The sequence below is a fragment of the Aureococcus anophagefferens genome (genome assembly GCF_000186865.1).
Source record: "Aureococcus anophagefferens unplaced genomic scaffold AURANscaffold_52, whole genome shotgun sequence".
NCBI lineage: Eukaryota > Pelagophyceae > Pelagomonadales > Pelagomonadaceae > Aureococcus > Aureococcus anophagefferens.
This window is the reverse complement of record NW_008705605.1, coordinates 56,854-76,570: the sequence shown is the minus strand read 5'-3', so window position 1 is coordinate 76,570 and position 19,717 is coordinate 56,854. Positions and strand designations below refer to the sequence as shown.

Genomic DNA, 19,717 nt, shown 5'->3' with positions numbered 1-19,717 from the left:
CGCCGTAGGCCGCAGCGTCCGCCCGCGACCGCGTCCCGATCGCCCGGCGCGCCTCGGGAGAGCCGCGCCGAATCGACCGGCGGCGACGGGGTCGCGGCGCGCGCAGGCTCGGACGGCTCGTCGGCTTCGTGGCACGGCGTCGCGGCGCGCTCGACAGGACCGCCGGATTAATCACGGCTGGGGCAGCGAGGCAGCGGACGCAGGCGCGCACGAGCAAGCGAGTAGACGAGCTTCGCCAACAAAAGCGAGGCCTCGAGGAGCTCGTACTCAACATCGGCCCAAGTGCCGGGGGTCTCACTGTGGCGACGGCGACTCGCGATGCTGGGAGGGCCGCGACGACCGAAACCGGCTGTCGGAAAGGGTGACCACGCGGCCCGCCGGCGCGCCATACGGCACCAGCGTCACGTAGTCCGCCGGCGGGATATGCGAAGCGCCGGAGACCGACACCCCGAGGATGAAAGTGAGGATTAGCCCCTAGGTCCCCGCGCCGGGCGGCGGCGCGTCGACCTGGCGGACGTTGACGTTGACGCGCGCCGCCGCCGCGAAGGCGCAGAGCGCGGCGACGTCGCCGCCGGCGCCGGCGCCCCAGCGGCCCGCGTCGGCGAGTTCCGGCGGGCACGTGCCCTCCAAAACGCGGGGCACGCCGTGGTAGGCGCGCCGCGCCGGCCCGGCGAAGACGACGGCGTCGCCGGACCGGAGCCAGAGCGCCGTCGGCGGCGCGTCGCGCGTCTCGCCGCCGACGAGGAGCACGGCCGCGCAGCCGAGCGACAGCGACACGAGCGGCCGCGTGAGGTCGTGCTCCGCGTCGTCGACGTGGCCGCCCATGGTGTCGCCCGGCGCGTAGTAGTTGACGATGGCCGCCTCGGCGGCGAAGGCGCCGCCGCCCGCGGCCGCCGCGAGCGCCGCGCAGCGCCGCGACACGTCCGCGGGTACGGGCGCGGCGCGCGCGGCGGCGTACGCGCGGCGCGACCAGTCGTAGTGGCGCCCCAGCGTCGCCCAGCGCAGGCCCGCCGGCGGCGGCGCGGCGCCGCCCGGCGCGGGGCCCAGGTTCGTCTCCGTGCCCCGGTGGTAGTCGCGCCACGCGGCGGCGAGGAGCGCGCGCTGCGCGGCGGCGTCGAGCGCGCCCGGGAAGACGGCGAGGCCCGGGCAGCCGGCGACGTCCGTGGCGCCGGAGGCGCGCGCGGAGAGGCGCGCGGCGTTGGCCGCGCTATTGGGCGCGCCGGGCCGGCAGTCGACGACGTCGCCAAAGTCCGTCGGCGCGCCGCTCCTTCGCCGCTGGTAGCGCTTCTCGGCCTTGCGGAAGGCCGTCGTCTCGCGCACGGGCCCGGGCGCCGCGGCGGCCGCGCCGCGCCGCCGGCGCACCATCGCGCCTCGGAGCGACAAGCGCCTTTCACGAGCGAACCATCACGATGCTGCCCTGCATCATTCCTGCACGATGCCCTGAAGCAGCCCCCGGGGATCTGAGCGACGATGATCCGCATTATTGCCCGCGCGAGCGCGACCCTAGCGCCCTGCGGTTTGAGCCTCGCGCACTACGCGTCGGAGCCTTCGCAGCCGACGGCGGCGCGCCTACCCGGCGCCGGCGCAGCGGCGGCGCCGCTGCGCCAGTGCATCGGCGGCTCGCTCGTGCCGTCGACGTCGGCGCGCACGGTCGCCGTCGAGGACCCGAGCACGGGCGCCGTCATCGGGTCCATCCCCGAGGGCACGGCCGAGGACGCGCACGCGGCGCTCGTCGCCGCCCGGGCCGCGCAGCCCGCGTGGGCCGCGCGCAGCGCAACGGACCGCGGCAAGGCCCTGAAGGCCATGGCGCGCGTCGTCCGCGAAAACCGCGTCGAGCTCGCGGAGCTCCTCGCGAGCGAGCAGAACAAGACGCTGGGCCTCGCCCAGGTCGAGATCGACTTCACGGCCGAGTACTTCGACTACTACGCGGGCCTCGCGCGGGCCTACGAGGGCGAGCTCGTCAACTCCGACGACGCGAACGAGCACATCTCCGTGCACCGGCTGCCCGTCGGAGTGTCCGTGGGCATCTGCCCCTGGAACTTCCCCGTCTTCGTCATGGCGCGGAAGCTCGCGCCCGCGCTCCTCGCGGGCTGCGCCGTCGTCGTCAAGAGCTCCGAGGTCACGCCCCTGGCCTGCGGGCGCCTCGCGGAGCTCTGGCTCGCGTCGCCCGACGCGGACCTGCCGCCGCGGGGCGCCTGGGCCCTCGTCAACGGGCTCGGCGCGACCGTCGGCGCGGCGCTCACGGCGAGCCCGCTCGCGGACATCGTGTCGATGACGGGCTCCGTGCCCACGGGCAAGGCGATCATGCGCGCCGCGGCGGAGCACATGACGAAGGTGAGCCTCGAGCTCGGCGGCAAGGCGCCGGCGATCGTCGCCGCGGACGCGGACCTCGACCTCGCCGTCGCCGCCGTCGTCGCGTCGCGCGTCTGCTTCTCGGGCCAGGTCTGCAACTGCTGCGAGCGCGTCTACGTCCACGCGTCGGTCTACGAGCCGTTCGTCGCGAAGCTCGTCGCGGCCATGGAGGCCGTGCGCGTCGGCGCGCCGCGCGACGCGGCCGCGGACTGCTGCGGCCTCGTCAACGCGGCGCAGCGCGACAAGGTCGACGGCATGGTGCGGCGCGCGGTCGCGGCCGGCGCGGTCGCGCGCTGCGGCGGCCGGCCCCTGCCCGGGCCGGGCTACAAGTACGCGCCGACGGTGCTCACGGGCTGCGCGCAGGGCAGCGAGATCGTCCAGGAGGAGGTCTTCGGCCCCGTGCTGCCCGTGCTCGCCTTCGGCACGCTCACCGAGGCCTTCGCGCTCGCCAACGACTCCAAGTTCGGCCTCACGTCGTCGATCTACTCCAGCTCCGTCGACGTCGTCGAGCGCGCGCGCGCCGAGCTCCGCTTCGGCGAGACCTACGTGAACCGCGAGAACTTCGAGGCCATCCAGGGCTTCCACGCGGGCATGCGCCAGTCCGGCGTCGGCGGCGCCGACGGCAAGCGCGGCCTCGACGAGTACCTCGCGACCCACGTCGTCTACGTCCGCCGCAACCCCAAGGCCGGCGACTGACGCGCCGCCCGGGGCGGCGAGGGGGCGGCGGGCGTAAGCGGCCGCGCGGCGGGAGGGCGGAGAAAACGTCGTGGCGCCGTCGGACTACGGCAGAACCCGGTCACCGACCCCCGGCGCTCGGTGGCCTTAGAGCTCGACAGCCCGATCCTCATTGCGGAGACCGCGCAGCGAGGCCATCGGCCGCGGGCCGCCAGCGCGCGAAGGCCAGATCTTCTGGCCGAGGGCCAACTTTGGAGCCAGGTCTAGAGGATCGGGCATAACAAAAGGTAATATGGCTCCGTCTTTCGTCGCGCGCTGCGGCCCCGGCAGCGCGCGCCGCACCCGTGCCTCGCGCGTTCCGCCCCAAAACGCGAGCCTCGCTCTGTGCCGCGCGCGAAGCCAGCCGCGCGTCCGGGCCTCCGCGCCCGGGACCGCTGCGCTTCATGTCGTGCCCTCCTCCGGATCCCCGCCGCGCCCTCGCGCCGCGAAGAACCGCGCGCGCGCCCGCGGCCGCCTACGTCGCGCCGGCCGCGTCCGCGCCGTCCAAGGTCGTCATGCAGGAGACCAAGGCGGACCTCGAGGCCATGGCCAAGGAGCTGAACCCCATCGTCGGCTTCTACGACCCGCTGGGCCTGAGCTCCGCGAGCTTCTGGGGCAAATCCGAGGCGGAGACCATCGGCTTCCTCCGGCATTCCGAGATCAAGCACGGCCGCGTCGCCATGGCCGCGTTCTCCGGCTACTGCATCCAGGCGAACGGCATCCACTTCCCCTGGACGCCCTTCCGCGGCTTCGAGGAGTCGGTGAGCTCGATGACGCCCCCGGAGCAGTGGGACGCGATCCCCGTCAACGCCAAGCTCCAGATCATCGCCTGGGTCGGCTTCCTCGAGTTCTACAGCGAGATCGCGGGCACGCACTACATGAAGGGCGGCGTCCCGGGCAAGTTCCCGTCGTTCAAGGAGACGGCCATCGCGAACATCCTCCCCGTGGACCTCTACGACCCCACGAACGTCGCGTCGTCCATGTCCGCCGAGGAGAGCAAGAAGGGCCTCCAGGCGGAGATCAACAACGGCCGCCTCGCGATGCTCGGCATCTTCGGCTTCCTCACCGAGGCCAAGATCCCGGGCGCCGTCCCCGCGCTCTCGAACATCGTCAAGCCCTACGCCGGCGACGTCATGGCGCCCTTCGCCGCGAACGCCCACTTCTTCTAGGCGACCGGGGGGCCGGCCGGAGGCAGGGCGCGGGCGCGCGCCCCCAGCCCGCGTAACCTTGGGACACGTCCGCCCGTCGATCGCGCGGGCCTTTTCGGGTCGCGCCCGCCGGCGCCGAGCGCGAGACGCGCCGCGCGCGGCCTTTTTAGTCGCGCGCGCCCGTCGGCTCCGCGCGCCGCCCGCGGCCGCTCACTCGCGGGCGAACCTCTTGACGACGTTCGCGTCGACCCAGGGCGCGGCGGCGAGCGCGACGCCGAAGCGGAGGGGCACGGCGAGGCGCGCGACGTTCGCGCCCGCGAAGACGAAGGCCGCGACGGCCGCGCGGTCGCCGTTGGAGTGGAGCAGGTCCGGCGCGTGGCCGTTGGTCTGCGCGAAGACGGCCGCGGCGACGGGGAAGGCCACGGCCCAGAACGCGAGCTCCGTGAGCACGTAGGCGAGCGTGCCCGCGACGCCGTACTTCTTCACGTCGTCGTAGGACACGTCGGGCGCCTCGGGCGCGGGCAGGACCGTGAGCGCGACGGCGAGGGGCGGCAGCGCGACGCAGGCCGCGGCCGCGGCGCCGTTCGGCGCCGCGAGGAAGTCGACCGCGTAGAGCGAGCCGTACTTGGTCGCGTAGGCGGCGACGAGCGTGAAGGCCGCGACCTCGGCGACGAGCTCCGGGCCCGGCGCGAGGCCCGGGTCCGCGGCCGAGACGCGCGCCGCGTCGAGCGCGTAGGGCTCGCGCGGCCGCTCGGGCCCGCCCGCGAACGCCGGCGCCGCGCCCGCGAGCGTCCAGCCGTTCGCGACGGCGAGGCGGAACGCGGCGACGCAGAGCGTGCAGTTCCCGAGGAACGTGAGCCCCGCCTGGGCCGTCACGAGCCACGCGAGCGCCGCCTGGTTGTAGAAGAGGTGGTACGTGCACGCGCAGACGCCCGACGCGTGCGAGGGCAGCATGCCCCAGGCGACGCCGTTCCACTTCTCGTCGCCGGTCCAGGCGGCGTACTTGACCGCGAGGCGCATGGCGAGCACGAACTCGCAGACCGACGAGAAGTGGACGGCCCACGTCGGCACGGACAGCGCGTTGACGGGCTCCGCGGGGAACGCGGGATCCTCAGCGCGCCGACGCCGCCGAGGAAGGCGTCGTGAGCCTCGAAGTGGAACGTCGGCACGCCCGTCGCGATGAGGGCCACGGCCGCGGCGGCCGCGGCGCCCGCGCCGAGCCGCGCCCAGCCCGCGTCGGCCGCGGCGCCGTCGCGGCCGAGCGCGCCGCGGAAGCCGAGGAGCAGGAGCACGTTCGTCACCGTGAGCAGGCTCTCCGCGCCGCCGTGGAGCCAGTCCGCGTCGGCGAGCGACACGCCCCACGTCGTCTTCGCGATGATGCCCGTCGGGATCGTCGCCGCGACGAAGAGGAGCAGGTACGCGAAGCCGAAGCGGACGAGCGGCGGCGCGTTGTTGCCCTCGTAGTTGAGGAAGTAGAGGAAGAGCGCGTAGGGCGGCAGCGAGCCCATGAAGAACTTGCCCGCGAGGTTGCCGCCCTGGTCCGCGAAGGCGACGACCACGTCCGACGACGGCAGAGCCTCGAGGACCGCCGCCGGCGCGCCCAGCTCGCCGGCGAGCGCCTGCGACCGGACCAGGGCCTCGCCCGTCGCGACGAGCTCCGCGACGGCGCGCCGGCGAAGCGGCAGCCGCCGGGGCGCCGCCGGCCCCACGAAGGCCGAGGCGCCCGCCAGGCAGAGGGCGAGCGTGGCGATCCGCATCGTCGCAAGCTTTGTGGAGTTCTTCAACATCTTCAACTGGCTTTGTTTCCCTTCAATCCTCGCGCCTTGCAGTCGACGTCAACCCGGGTCGTCCGGTTAGTCCCTCACAGCTCGCCGCGCGTTTGCCGCGTCTCGACGCGGCGCGTCTCGGCGCGGACGCCCGCGACGCCCGCCTGCTCGTGGGGGTCGCCGAGGTCGTAGGGCGCCGCGCCGCCCCAGGCGGCGCGGTCGAGCGGCGCGTCGCCCGGCGGGTTCGGCGCGCGGTACCAGCCCGGGTCGCCCGCGGGCCGGTAGTGCGCGAAGAGGCTCGCGTAGGCGTCGCCCCGGAGCGGCTCCACGCGGCCGTGGAGGCACCGCGCGGACTCGTAGTAGAGGACCTCGCCCGGCGCGACGGCGACGGCGTCGTAGGCGCCCGTCGCGATGTTCTTGATCTGGAGGTGCCAGGGCTCGCGCATGCCGTACTGGGCGACGTTGACGATGACGGACGCGGCGTGCGTCGTCTCCCGGTCGACGTGGGGCGTGAGCGTCGCGCCGTCCGGGTAGGACCGGATGCCGTAGAGGTCCGTGGGCTCGAGGTCGACGGCGCCGCCGAGCCAGGCCTCGACGAGCGCGCGGAGCGCGGCGTGCCACCGGCCCTTGAGCCCGAAGGGCAGGAAGCACATCGACGGCGGCGCGTCCCACCAGTTCACGTACGCGTCCTGCGAGTCGCCCCACTCCTCGAAGGCGAGCGAGCGGCGGTTGTTGTGCCAGTACGTCGACACGTCGGCCCAGAGGTCCGGCGGCAGCGCGCCCCGGGCGTAGCCCGTCGCCGTCCAGGACCGCCGCACGTTCCGCGCGCGCCGCTCCTCGTAGGCGCGCGTCTCGCGCTCGCGTTTCGCCATGTCCGCGGCCGTCCGCCGCCGGCCCAGCGCCGGCCGCGGCGCCGGGACGACGACGTGGATCGCGTCGTGCGACGCGACGTAGCGCGCGACCTCGGCGCCCGTCGCGTCGTCGACGACCGCGAACGCGTGGCCGAGGCCGCACCGCTGCCAGTGCGTGTGCGCCTCGCCCGCGCGGAGCCGCGCCTGGAAGACCCGGCGGCCGCCGCCGGGCGGGAGCCAGTAGAGCGTCGCGGGCGCGCCGTACGTGAGCCACCCGACCTCCGCGGTCGCGCACGTCTCGCCGAACCAGCGCGCGAGGTCCGCGGCGCCGCGGCCCGGCCCGGGCGCCCAGCGCCGGAGCGACGCCGCGGGGCCCAGGAGCGCGACGGGCGCGCGACGCCGACGCGACGCCGCAGCCGCCGACGCCGAGCGCCTCCGCGAGCGGGCCGGCCGCGAAAAAGCCGGACCGCTCCCGCAGCAGGGGCGCGACCGCGTCCCGGGCTTCCCCGCAGCCCTCGCCCGTCGCGGCCCAATTCCTCTCCAGGCGGCGCCGCGCCGGGTCCGCCGGGATGTCCGACGCGTTGCGCCACACGGGCCACTCGACGGCGCCGACGGCGCCGACGACGAGCACCGCGCGCAGCATCGCGCACCGGCGACGGCGCGGCGACGACGCGCCGCGCTCCGCGGACAACGAGGCCTCGCAGGACGCGGTCAGGCCATTGCGAGGCCAACCGGACGATGGTGCCGGTCGCTTGCAGCATGCTTGACGTTGCCGTGCCTGTGCCGGCGCGCCGAGAGAGGCGTCCGGAGCCCTCGCGCTCGCCCCCGACCGGACGGCCCGCGTGCCCGCGGCCGCCGGTGTCGGTCGTCCCCCCCCCCCCCACCGGGGAGGGGAGGAGGAGCCCCCGGGTACTGGGCGGGGCGCCGCGCTGTTACGCGGCGAGGGAAGGGGAGCGGGCCTACTGGTAGTAGACGGGCTTCGTCGGGGACGCGTTCTTCTTCGCGTCGGCCTGCTTGGCCGCGGCGGCCGCGGTCTGCTCCTTGGCCGCGGCGTCGGCCGCGGCCTTGGCGGCCTTCGCCGCGGCCTTCTCGGCCTTGATGCGCGCCTCCTCGTCGCGCTTGTCCTGGAGCGCCTTCTTGCCCCGGGCCTCGGCGGAGGAGAAGCCCTGGGCCTGGGCCTCGACGTCGAACTTCTTCCGCTCGGCGTTGAACTCGGAGAGGAGCTGCGCCTGCCGCTCCTTCGAGTAGTCCTTCGGGAGCGGCGCCGCCTGCGTCTTCTGCCAGGACCAGAGGCCGAGGTTGCCGTTGTCCTCCTGGAAGGGGCGGCCGACGATGAGCTTCTCGCTGCCGCCGGGCAGGCCCAGAGCGAAGTACTTGTCCATGGACGGGTTCGGCGACTCGGAGGGGCCCGCCGTGAGCGCCGAGAAGCCGACGAAGAGCGCGAGGGCCCCGGCGCCCGCGGCGCCCGCGGCGACGGCGGGCTGGGCCTTGAGCGCGTCGAGGCTCGGCGGCGACGGGGCGCTGAGCTTGGGCAGGGGCGGCAGCTCGAGGCCGGCGGCCGACGACGCGAGGAGGCCTACAGGCGGACGCGCGGCTTCTGGAAGCGGTCGTCGTCGGGCGCGAGGGGCGGGTGCGCGGGGTGGGGCCCGGGCGACCGGCGCGGCGCCGCCGGGCGGCGGCGACGAGGCGCGTCCTCGTCGCTGGCGGGAGCCGGCGGCGCTCGGGGGTGCGCGCGCGACGTGTTTCTCGCGAGGCGCGGACCACGCGTTCGACGTGCTTGGCGCGAGGTTCCTTGCGCGAGGATCTCTGCGCGCGAGAGGAGGGTCCACGCACCGAGGGCGACGAACTTCATTTGGCTGGGATTTATGTCTACGCTGCAAGAGAGGGAGGTGACGACGCCGAGGGAGATGACACAGACATCGAGCACGTGCCGCCTTGGCCCTTGCCGGTGTCAATGTTGAAAGGCAACGAAATGTTCAATGCAGGCGAGCGAGGTCGCCCTTTTGATTCCCGCTCGACCCTTAGAGCAGCATGGCGCAGGAGCGGCCGTTCGGGTTGTGGATGGGGAGGACGACGGGCGCCGTCGGCGCCCACTCGTACCACGCGCGGCCGGGGTCCGACCGGCGCCATATCGACACGGCGAGCGTGCCGCCCGCGTCGACGCGGACGGGCGCCGAGAAGGGGAGGAAGAGCGGGAACCAGGAGAACATGCCCTCGGAGAAGGTCGGCGGGTAGATGGAGATGGACACGTCGCCGTAGAGGTCCGCGTGGAACGTGCCCGCGAGGCCGTGGACCGTCGCGTCGACGGCGATGTCCCAGGCGAGGTCGACGTCGCGGTCGTTGGTCGCGCCGGCGTCGCCCGGGTGGTCGAAGGCGAAGCATTGCGCGTGCGCCGCGAGGGGCGCGAAGTTGTGGAGCTGCACGACGAAGGGCGTCTCGAGGCCCCGGTCCGGCGGCGGCGCGCCGACGCACGCGCCGACGGCCGGCGGGCCCGCGGGCGCGCCCGTGTTCGCGCGCCGCGCGTCGAACCAGAGCTTGGCGCAGGCGACGGGCTGCGCGTAGGACACGTAGCGCCGCGGGATCGACGCGCCGCCGGGCTTGAGGAGCGCGGCCGCGGCGCCGTCGAGGCACTCGGGCGAGAGCTCGTTGTCGCCGAAGGAGCCCAGGAGCTCGGAGACGAGGCAGTCGACGCGGTCGAAGCCGCCGGCGACGCGCCGCATGTCGCCGGGCACGACGACGACGTCGCGCCACGCGGGGTCGTGGCGCTTGCGGCCGCCTGTGTGGAAATCAACCGCTGGTTTGGGTGGTCCTGACCAAACTTCAGAACTCTCTAGCTCGGTCAATTCGAAGTCGATTTGGCTGATTTTTGGACGAATCGATTGCTCTCATCGAGTTCTCGAAGCACAGCCGAAGAGTATGGCGCAATCCGTCCAATTACGCGCACATTGAAGTCGGGGTGAAGATTTGATTTCCACACAGGCGCCCGCGGAGCGTGCAGACGGCGTGCGCGTTCTTCTCGACGGCGTAGACGCCGACGGCGACGCGCGCGGCCGCGGCCGCGCGGAGCACGGCGGCGACGAGGGGCCCGCGGCCCGCGCCGACGACGGCGAAAAGCGCGCGCGCGCCGGGAGCGCTCCGGGCCCGGAAGTCGCCGAGGAAGAGGGCCGCGGCGGCCTCGTAGCGCGCGTACTTGACCGGGTCGCGCTCGAAGGTCTCGTAGGTCGCGGCCTCGAGGTCGTCGCCCAGCGGCTGGAGCGGCGCCTGGAGGAAGTCGCGGTAGGGCCGCTCGAGCGCCGCGACGGAGCCCGGCGCGGGGTCCGCGGAGCCGAGGAGGTGGCGCGCGTACTCGACGTAGCGCGCGCGGCCGCCGAGCGTCGGCCGGCCGCGGATGAGGATCCGCGGCTCGAGGGCCGCGAGCGACCGCACGAGCGACTGGTGGCTCCGGGGGAGCACGGGGAAGCCTGTGTGGGAATCAACCAGTGGAACGCCCTGTCCAGCAAAAACTTCAAACCTCTCTAGCTCGGTCAAATCGAAGTCGATTCGGCTGATTTTTGGACGGATCGATTGCTCTCGTCGAGTTCTCGAAGCACAGCGGAAGTGCTTGTGTCAAACCGTTCGATTACGCTCACATTGAAGTCGGGTTGAAGATTTGATTTCCACACAGGGGGAAGCCGGCCGCGTTCGCGGCGAAGACGGCGCAGGGGAGGATCAGCGCCTTGACGGGCTCGCCGCGCCAGCGCCGCGCGTCGCCGACGGCCGGCGGCGCCGCGCCGAGCTCGAGCGCGACGCCCAGGCCGCCGCCGTGGTCGCAGAGGCGCCGCAGCGCGTCCCAGCGGCGCCAGTCCTCGCCGCCGCGCCCGAGGACGACGCGGACCCAGCCCTGCCAGCTCGTGACCCGCTGCAGCGCCGCGGCGAGCACGCGCGCCGGGCCCTGGACGCGCGCGGGCGGCGGCGGCAGGAGCACCGCGGCGACCGCGAGGTGGCCCGCGCGCGCGAGCTCTTCCGCGAGCGCGTGCTCGCCGTCGCGCCGCGCCGCGCCCGCGCCGCGCGGCCAGGCGGACGCGACGCCGACGACGAGCCGCGACCAGTCGCCGCAGGCGACGACGCGGTCGCTCCGCGTCCCCATGGACCGCCGCGCCGACGACACGCGCCGCGCGTCCCGCGCGAAGCGCGGGTGGTAGAGCGGGGCCGCGATGAAGTCCAGGCCGTCGGCGCGCGCGCACTCGAGCGCCGCCTTGAGGTCCGGCACGCAGTCGAGCTCGCCGCCGACGATGCGCGCCATGTTTGCAGCCTGCGCTGGAGTTTTAAGCGTCGGAGCGGTGGTGCATAAGCTCGTGTGCAAAAGCTCGCCGAATTATTACCTAGCTGCATCGTGCAGTACAAGCAGCGTTACTGTGCGAACGCAGCACCCGGGAAAGGGTCCTTGACGACGTGCGAATCCGACAGCCACTCCTCGGGGCGGGCGGCCCACCCGCGCCGAGGCCGGGGAGTCGCACGGCCGGGCGAGGCATCCGGCATGGATGGGGCTTCGCCAGATCGCACTGCTTCGCAGGGTTGCGTAAGCATGGGCAAAGGCGAGGCGCCGAGAGAGCTGCCCAACGCCACGACAATGCGCGCGCCGCGCTTCTGGACGACGCCCTTCGGAACCTAAATTGAACTGCAAGGCCTACTGCATCTTGCGTGAGCAGAGGCTCGTGTGCCAGAAGTTGTGCCAGACTCTTCACGGCCTCTTATGAGCTGAAGTTTATCGCGTCAGCTACTAGTAGAGCGACGCTATCATGGTGCCGAAGCTGCTCTCGCTCCTGTCGGGCGCGGCGGCGTTCGCGCCCGCGGCGCGGCGCTGGGCGCGGTCGGCGCCGCGCGCGCTGCGCGGCGTCGCGCGCGCCGCCGGCGACGACGGGCTGTCGCTGCGCGCCGAGCGGCTCAAGAGCCTGCTCCTCGACGAGGACTTCGACGGCGCCGCGCGCGAGGGCGCGGCCGCGCTCGAGGTGCTGCCGGACCTCGCGGACGTCGCGCGGCTCCGGGGCCGCGCGCTCTTGGACCCGCTCCTCGACAAAGTCCTCGGCGGCGACGCCGTCGACGCCGCGGCGTTCGAGCCGGCCTACGAGGCCTTCCGGCTCGCGGCCGTCATGAACCCGGGCGACAGCGCCGAGGCGCGCGACGAGCTCGCGCGGATCAAGGAGCTCTGCGCGCAGCTCGACGGCGACGCCGTCGAGACGACGGCCGAGGCCGTCGAGGACAAAGCGCTCCGCTTCGCCGTCGGCGCGCGCGTCATGTGCAACACGGGCCGCACGGCCGACGGCTGGGAGAACGGCGCCGTCGTCAAGCTCTACCACCGCGAGGCCGACTGGCCCGAGGGCGAGGTCGTGCCCTACCAGGTGCGGCTCGACGACGGCACGCTCATCTACGCGCCGCTCGACGTCGACGGCTGCGTGCGGCTCCGGCCGAGCGACGGCCTCGACGCGGACGTCGTCGTCGTCGGCGCGGGCGCGTCCGGCGTCGGCACGGCCGTGGCGCTGACGCGCGCGTTCGGCCTCGACCCCGCGCGCGTGCGGCTCGTCGACCGCGGCGACGCCGTCGGCGCGTCGTTCCGCGCGTGGCCCGCGGAGATGCGCTTCATCTCGCCGTCGTTCAACCAGCAGGGCTGGACGAACTCCTTCGACCTCAACGCCGTCGCGCAGGACACGTCGCCCGCGTACGCGCTCCACACGCAGCACCCGTCGGGCGCCGAGTACGCGCGCTACCTCGAGGCCCTCGTCGCCGAGGCGGCGCTCGACGTGCGCCTCGGGACCGACGTGCGGCGCGTCGACCGCCGCGCCGACGGCGACTTCGACGTGCGCACGCGCCGCGGCGGCATCGACGAGACGATCCGCGCGCGCTTCGTCGTCTGGGCCGCGGGCGAGTTCCAGTACCCGCGCGAGGGGCCCGTGCCCGGGTCGGAGCACTGCGTCCACAACTCGCGGGTCGCGTCGTGGGCGACCCTCGAGGGCGACGAGCGCGTCGTCATCGGCGGCTACGAGTCCGGCGTCGACGCGGCCGTGAACCTGGCCCGCGCGGGCAAGCGGGCCACGGTGCTCGCGTCGACGGCCACGTGGAACGTGCAGACGCCGGACCCGTCGACGGAGCTCGCGCCCTACACGGCCGCGCGGCTCCGCGACGTCGTCGCCGAGGGCTTCTCTCCCAAGCCCAAGCTCCTCGCGCCGCTCCGCGTGCTGCGCGTCGAGGCGGCGCCCGGGGGCGGCTTCGACGTCGTCGCCGCGTGGCGCGAGGCCGAGGCGCCGCTGACGGCGGGGTCGCTCCGGACGGCCGTCGCGGCGTCGGAGCCGCCGGGCGCGCCGGGCGACGAGCTCGTCGTCCACACGGCGCACCCGCCGGTGCTGGCGACGGGCTTCGAGGGGAGCGTCGCCGCCGCGGCCCGCGACCTCTTCGACCTCGCGGACGAGGACGGCGGCGGCTGCCTCGCGGGCGCGCCGCTCCTCACGGCCGAGGACGAGTCGACCAAGGTCCCGGGCGTCTTCCTCGTCGGGCCCTCCGTCGTCCAGGGGGACCTGTCCTTCTGCTTCGTCTACAAGTTCCGCCAGCGCTTCGGCATCGTCGCCGACGCGATCTGCCGCGGCCTCGGCCGCGAGACCAAGACCGCGGTCGCCGGCCTCCGCCAGGCGAACATGTACATGGCCGACCTGTCCTGCTGCGAGAACACGTGCGGCGAGGTCTGCTAATCCGAGGCGAGGGCGGCGCCGGGGGGGGGCGCGCGGCGCGGTCGTAGGACCGGGGCCGCCTACGCGGCGCGGCGGGCGAGCGCCGCGGCCGCGGCGGCCCCCGCGGCAGCGGCGGCGAGCGACGTCGCGTGGAACGCGCGGAAGCACGCGTCGCCGACGCAGGCGACGCCGTCGGCGCAGGCCGGCGCCGGGCCGCTCGCCGCGGCCGCGAGGCCCGCGGGCAGCACGCCGTAGGAGAGCGCGAGCACCTGCGCGGCGCTCGCGCGTTCCGCCGGCCTTCGGCGCGCGCGTCGTCGACGACGGGCGGACCGGGCGCCCCGGCGGCGACGTCCGCCGCGACCGGGAAAAGCGGCGCGCGACGTTCGGCCGCGACGTCGCGAAACGGCCGGTTTCCGCGCGCGCGCGCGCCGCGACGGCCGCGCCGAAGCAGGCGAGGCCGAAGACGTTGCCGTAGTGCGCCGTGCCGAACATGCGCGCGACGAGCCAGGGGCACGCGGTCCACGCGGCGCCGTCCGCGAGCCCCGCGAGCGCCGCGGCGACGTAGAAGGCGGACCCGGGGACCTGCGTGGACATCAAATCTTCAACCCGACTTCAATGTGCGCGTAATCGAACGGTTCAGACCAGCCTCTTCGGCCGTACTTCGAGAACTGGAAGAGAGTCATCGATCAAATTTTTTCGTCACGTCCCAAACCAGTGGGTGGTTTCCACACGGCCGGGGACCGCGGCGCCCGCGAGGAGGAGCGCCTGGGCCGCCGCGAGGGACGAGAGGCCCGCGGCGAGGACGGCGGCGCCGTCGACGCGGAGCCGCGTGATCGACGCGCCCGCGGCGACGCGGCCGAGCGCGTCGCCGCCCGTGAGGAGCCTGGGCGCGCGACCGTCGCTCGACGGCGGACGCGCGCCCCGGAGGCGCGCGCGCGGACCGTCGCGGCCGTCGTCGGCGCCGGGACGCGCGTGACGGCGCGCGCGGCCGCGCGGTCCGCGGCGCAGGGCTCGCGCGCGGCCGCGATGACGGCCAGGTTGTTGCTCGTCGCGATGGCGCCGCCGACGGCGGCGCCGAAGGCGACGAAGAGGGCCCAGAAGCGCGCGTCGGCGAGCGCGTCGCGCGCCGTCGCGTCCGGCCGCTTCGGCGGCGCGGGCGGCGGCCCGCCGGCGAGGAGCGGCGCGCCGCGGCCGTCGTCGGGCTCGCCGTCGTCGGGGAAGCGGTAGGTCGCGCGGCGCCGGAGCCGCGGCGCGGCGGCGCCGCCGCGGCGCGGGAAGAGCGCGGGGCCGAGGCCCGCGACGATCGCGGCGAGCGCGAGCGGCGCCCAGGTCCGCGCCGCGCCGCCCGCGAGGCCCGCGGCGACGGCGAAGGCGACCGCGGCGACGCAGACGGCGAGCGCGCGCTCGAGGCGGCGCCGCGCGGCGCAGGTCGCCCGCGCGAGCGCCCGGCCGCCGGCCGCCGCGGCCGCGTGCGCCGGCGCGGCGAGCGCGAGGTTCAGCGCCGTCGCCGCGGCCTGTGTGCAAATCAACCAGTGAGCTGGGACGTCGGGGCCAAACTTCAGAATTCTCTAGCTCGGTCAAATCGAAGTCGATTCGGCTGATTTTTGGACGAATCGATTGCTCTCAGCGAGTTCTCGAAGCACGGCGGAAGTGCTCGTGTCAAAACATTCGAATACGCGCATATTGAAGTCGGGTTGAAGATTTGATTTGCACACAGGCCGCGGCGAGCGCCGCGGCCGCGAGGCCGAGGAAGGGCAGGAGCTTCTCGCCGCCGAACCAGCCGCCGGCGCAGGCGCCCGCGGCGTCGACGGTCCCGAAGAGGCACGCGTCGTAGAGCTGCGCGAACGCGACGCCCGAGAGGCCGAAGCAGGCCTGGAGGCAGCCGACGACGTAGCCCCGCCTGCGCCGCAAACGACCGGTGGAACGCCCCGTCCGGCGAAAACGTCACACCTCTCGAGCTCGGTCGAATCGACGTGGTTTCGGCTGATGTTTGGACGGATCGTGTTCTCTCGGCGGGTCCTTTCCAAACACTCTTGCGTCGAACCTGTACGATGGACATCATAGTCGCGTTGCCTATTGTGGTTTCCCGCCCGGAGCCCCGCGCGTCGACCTCGAAGTTCGTGACGTTGTGGAGCAGCGTCGCCGTGTAGATCCAGGCCGAGCCGTGGCCCACGGCGAACCAGCCCGCGGCGGCCGCGGCCGCGCCCGCGCGCGTCGCCTGCGCCGGAATCGGCCGCCCGTCCCGACCGGCCGTCGCGCGCCTCGAGCGCGGTCGACGTGTGTGGACGACTCGACGGCTCTCGGCGCGACTTCTCTGCGGAGCGTGGACCGACGATGCGAACGCGCGAAAGGAGCGTCGCGTCGCGTGCCGCCCGGCGCGCCGCGAGCGCGAGGGCCGTCGCGCCGTAGCCGGCGAGCGCGAGGCCGAGGCCGACGGCCGTCGCGAAGCGCGGGCCGCGGGCGTCGTAGGCGTAGCCGGGCACGACGTTGAGCCAGAGGCCCGCGTTCGCCGCGACGCCGATGGCCGCCGTGCCGCCGGGCGACGACCCGGCGAGGCGGCCGAAGGACGGGGCCATGACGCCAAAGGCGAAGACGGGCGCCACCGCCACGTTGACGTGCAGGGCGCCGAAGAGGCTCCACCAGGCGGCGCCGTCGCCGGGGAGCGCCGGGGGCGCCGCCGCTGCCTCGCCGTCCATGGCGGTCGGGGCAGCCCAGCCGGACGGGCAGCCTTCTGATTTGATTAAGGCTCATTCTATGACTATGGATTACTGGATAATGAAATAGTACGGACCGAACGCACGAAACTCGTTATTTCGGGGGCAGCGATGGTATGGCCAACTTCCTTGGCCCATAACTCGGCGAATATGGAGAACTGTACATCGATCCCAGTGGCTGTGTGGCGCGCAAGCTTAGGGTTGAGGCGCGTGCGAAGACGCGAGACTCGGACGATTGCGAGGTGAGTCGGGCGGGGGGTTTCAGGAGCTCCGGAGCGGCGCGTTCGACTTCCGCAACTCCTTAATGTCAGTTTTTCGACCGTCGCAGCGTCGGAGATCGTTCCTCATCGGGGTCATCGCGTCCAGCGCGGCAGGCTCGACGGGTGAGTGCGAAATTGTCGATTCCACCGGGCCGAGCTCCGGCCGCCGCGCGATGACGTTCGGCCAAACGTGGGCCACTGGGTCCACGGGCAGCTCATGCTCGAGGCCACCGTGGAGGCCTTGGTCGCGGGGCAGCACCCCCCATCGGAGGGCCGCTTCGTGAGCGGCGAAGGGCTGTCGTCCCCGTCCATGCGCTCCCGCTCGTCGCTGCCGGCCGAACGATGGGCTGCCCACCGAGCAGTACAGTGCCGCGGGCGCGGCGCACGGTCCCTAACGATCCCTAAGGATATCGGGGACCTTCGTAGACCGTCGCAGCACAATGGGAGCCGTGCGCAGTCGCACCGCCTCGAGCACCGCCCGTGCAAGCAGGAAAATTTTTCGTTACGACCTCCTCGAAATGATCGACGAGGTCGAAATGAAATGATTCATTATCCATTAATCCGTAGTCATAGAATGAGCCTAAGGGTGTGCAAGTTTCAGGAAACTACTTCAAGCTACTTCAAGCTGTCGCGATATCTTCCGCCACACCTCGGCCGTCGTCATGAACCTCGAAGAGGCCGAGTGGGACGGCATCCCGTCCATCGACTGCGTCGACGAGCACCTCCAGGACTCCTTCGACTTCTACTCCGTTCGCATCCCCGGCACGGGCCGCCGCGTGCAGCGCGTCCGCCGGCGCCCGGGGGCCGCCGCGCGCGCCCCGCGCCGAGCCGCCCGCCCAGGCGCGACGACCTCTCGAAGCTCGTCTGGTCCGTGACGCGCGGCGCGGTCTCGCAGAAGCGGCGCGCGGCCCGCGCGGCGACGCGGCCCGCGCGGCCCGCGCGCGCGACGCCCGCCGGCCCCCCCCCCCCCGCCGCCAGGTGCCTCAAACTTCAGAACTCTCCATCTCGGTCACATCGAAGTCGATTCGGCTGATTTTTGGACGAATCGATTGCTCTCGTCGAGTTCTCGAAGCACGGCGAACGAGTCTGGTCCAAACCGTTCGATTACGCGCACATTGAAGTCGGGTTCCAGGTGCCTCGCGACGCTCGACCGCCTCGAGCCCGGCGACGGCGGCGCGCGCGTCGGCCACCTCACGATCCACCAGTGCGAGCGCGTCATCCGCGAGATCGAGAAGCAGGAGTGCGACAAGTTCCTCAAGCAGGCCGAGGGGTACCTCCGCCGCGCGGCCGAGGCGCCCCCGCGGGGCGACGACCGCGCGCCGCGCGCCGCGCGGGCGGGCTGGCTCTCGACCTGCGGCCTCTGCAAGTCCGGCGGCACGTAACCCGCGTGAACCTATTTTGGGTGGGGGGACGGAGCCGCCCGGGCGGGGGCGGCGCCGGCGGGAGGGAGCTCTCCCGGGCCGCCGAGGCGGCGACAGGGGCGGCGAGCGGGCGCCGCTCGCACGGCGACGGGCCGCGGACCTCGTCCTCTCGCGAGAGGGTCGGACTCGCACTTGGACTCGCATGGGCGCGGGCTACGTGTCGCGTCGCGGTGCTGAAATTAAATGATTTAGCGCGGGGGAAAAAGTCGTGGCGCGAGGAAAATTCGGCGCCGTTGGGATGGTGCGCACGCCGACGCGCTGGCGCCCGGCGTCGGCGCCGCCGGCGCGGCCCGGCGCCAAGGGCGCGGTCGTCGCGCCGCCGGCGCCGGACGCGGACGTGGGCGCCGTCGAGGGGTCCGTCGCCGTTACCGTTTCGGCGGTGAAGAGGGCCGCGACGGCGACGGGCGCCGGGTCCTGGGCGCTCAGCGCGCGCATCCGGCGCAACGGCGCGACGGTCTTCGACCGGCAGACGAGCCTCTGCTTCGGCGCCGACGACGACGCGGCATCGCGCGACGCCGAGTGCGCGGCCGCGCTCCGTGCCGAGCTGTCGGACGTCTGGCGCCGCGTCACGCGCTGCGAGGGGCCGGTCCTCGGCGCGGCGCGGGCCTTCGATGGCGCGCGGGCCTTCCACCTCGACGCGCGCAAGGCGCCGCGGCGCCGCAAGTGGCGCTGGACCTGCGCCGCGCGCGCCGCGGCGCCCGCGGCGGCCTTCTCCCGCAAGGCGCAGGCCGAGTTCGCGTCCGAGGCCCTCGCGGCCCCGGGCGCCGCGGCGAGCTTCCGCGATGAGCTCCTCGCGGCCTGGGCCCAGGCGACGCGCGCGGACGACGCGCCGCCCGCCGCCGGCGACCGCGGCGACGACGCCGGCGACGCCGGCGACGGCGACGGCGCCGCGCCGCGGACGCCGCTCGCGCCCGTGAGCGGCGACGTCGAGAACGCGCGGTGAGCCCCCCTCCCCGCCGCGACGCCGCGCGTGAGGCGGAACCGCGCGCCCCCGGGGGGGGTTCCTAGCCGCGGCGCGCGTCCCCGGCGCCGGCGAGGCCGTCCGCGAGGAAGCGGACGCCGAGCTTCGCGAGCTCGAGGGCGTGGGGCGGCGCGAGGGGCCCGTAGGGCAGCATGCCCAGGAAGCCGTGCGTGAGCTTGCGGTGGACGACGAGGGACGCGTCGACGCCCGCGCGGCGGAGCCGCGTGTGGAAGTCGACGGCGTCGTCGAGGAGCGGGTCCGTGCCGCCGCAGATGATGAGCGTCTTGGGGAACTCGCCGAGGATCGCCGCGTCGCTGTAGTAGGAGATCATGGACTCGTCCATGTCGAGGGACCCGTAGGCCTGCGACGCCGCGACGAGCGCGTTGATGGGCAGGAGCGGGTCGAAGGACATGACGATGCGGCTCGGCGACTGGAGCTCGTGGAGGTTGAGGGGCGGGTAGTAGATGAGCAGCGCCGCGGGCCGCGCGGGCGGCGCGCCGCCGCCGCGCGCCGCCGCGGACCGCGCGGCGACGCGCTCCGCGACGGACGCGGCGATGCACGCGCCCGCGGACTCGCCGGCGAGCGCGACGGCGCCGACGCGGCCGCGGCGCGCCGGCGGCGCGTCGCGCGCGTCGCCGCCCATCTCCGCGACGAGCGCCGCGGCCGCGCGGCGCCGCCGCGGCGCGCCGCGCGCGGCGGCGTCGAGGAGCGCGCGCACGTCGCGCGCGCCGTAGGCGGCGGGGCTCTGCGCGCCGACGTCGCCGGCCGCGACGGCGTCGAAGACTGCGAGGCACTGGTCCACGGCGACGGGGAACCTGGGCCGCGCGGCTCG

General features: G+C 74.1%; 8 protein-coding genes across 8 annotated transcripts in view; 3 read left to right on the top strand and 5 right to left on the bottom strand.

The window, feature by feature from the left end:
* Window positions 1-504: 504 nt before the first annotated feature.
* Window positions 505-903, bottom strand: AURANDRAFT_8404 (hypothetical protein; the record flags this gene model as incomplete). Its single annotated transcript, XM_009043355.1, has 1 exon — window positions 505-903. A coding segment is annotated over one exon (399 nt), but the record flags the coding sequence as incomplete, so codon positions are not given.
* Window positions 904-1,470: 567 nt separating this feature from the next.
* Window positions 1,471-3,048, top strand: AURANDRAFT_33661 (hypothetical protein; the record flags this gene model as incomplete). Its single annotated transcript, XM_009043378.1, has 1 exon — window positions 1,471-3,048. One exon carries the CDS (start codon window positions 1,471-1,473, stop codon window positions 3,046-3,048), a length of 1,578 nt encoding a protein of 525 aa, XP_009041626.1.
* Window positions 3,049-3,526: 478 nt separating this feature from the next.
* Window positions 3,527-4,298, top strand: LHC56 (putative plastid light harvesting protein; the record flags this gene model as incomplete). The annotated part of the gene is made up of 1 exon (XM_009043379.1): window positions 3,527-4,298. One exon carries the CDS (start codon window positions 3,582-3,584, stop codon window positions 4,233-4,235), a length of 654 nt encoding a protein of 217 aa, XP_009041627.1.
* Window positions 4,299-4,424: 126 nt separating this feature from the next.
* On the bottom strand, window positions 4,425-5,971 carry AURANDRAFT_67808 (hypothetical protein; the record flags this gene model as incomplete). Its single annotated transcript, XM_009043354.1, has 2 exons — window positions 4,425-5,303; window positions 5,339-5,971. The coding sequence occupies 2 exons, from the start codon at window positions 5,969-5,971 to the stop codon at window positions 4,425-4,427; spliced, it is 1,512 nt and encodes a 503-aa protein (XP_009041602.1).
* A 2,899-nt stretch (window positions 5,972-8,870) lies between these two features.
* On the bottom strand, window positions 8,871-11,122 carry PRMT1 (hypothetical protein; the record flags this gene model as incomplete). The annotated part of the gene is made up of 4 exons (XM_009043349.1): window positions 8,871-9,607; window positions 9,807-10,292; window positions 10,492-10,675; window positions 10,769-11,122. Coding segments are annotated over 4 exons (1,761 nt in total), but the record flags the coding sequence as incomplete, so codon positions are not given.
* Window positions 11,123-12,104: 982 nt separating this feature from the next.
* On the top strand, window positions 12,105-13,550 carry AURANDRAFT_33640 (hypothetical protein; the record flags this gene model as incomplete). The annotated part of the gene is made up of 2 exons (XM_009043380.1): window positions 12,105-13,082; window positions 13,179-13,550. The coding sequence occupies 2 exons, from the start codon at window positions 12,105-12,107 to the stop codon at window positions 13,548-13,550; spliced, it is 1,350 nt and encodes a 449-aa protein (XP_009041628.1).
* A 678-nt stretch (window positions 13,551-14,228) lies between these two features.
* On the bottom strand, window positions 14,229-16,225 carry AURANDRAFT_67805 (hypothetical protein; the record flags this gene model as incomplete). The annotated part of the gene is made up of 5 exons (XM_009043353.1): window positions 14,229-14,294; window positions 14,471-15,043; window positions 15,243-15,429; window positions 15,587-15,747; window positions 15,872-16,225. The coding sequence occupies 5 exons, from the start codon at window positions 16,223-16,225 to the stop codon at window positions 14,229-14,231; spliced, it is 1,341 nt and encodes a 446-aa protein (XP_009041601.1).
* Window positions 16,226-18,146: 1,921 nt separating this feature from the next.
* The window catches only part of AURANDRAFT_72680 (expressed protein), a gene marked incomplete at both ends in the record, with an annotated part of 3,236 nt that continues 1,665 nt past the window's right edge, over window positions 18,147-19,717 (bottom strand). The window contains one exon of the mRNA XM_009043352.1: window positions 18,147-19,668. Within this exon, the coding sequence (XP_009041600.1) occupies window positions 18,929-19,668 (740 nt within the window). The remainder of the gene's footprint in view (window positions 19,669-19,717) is intronic.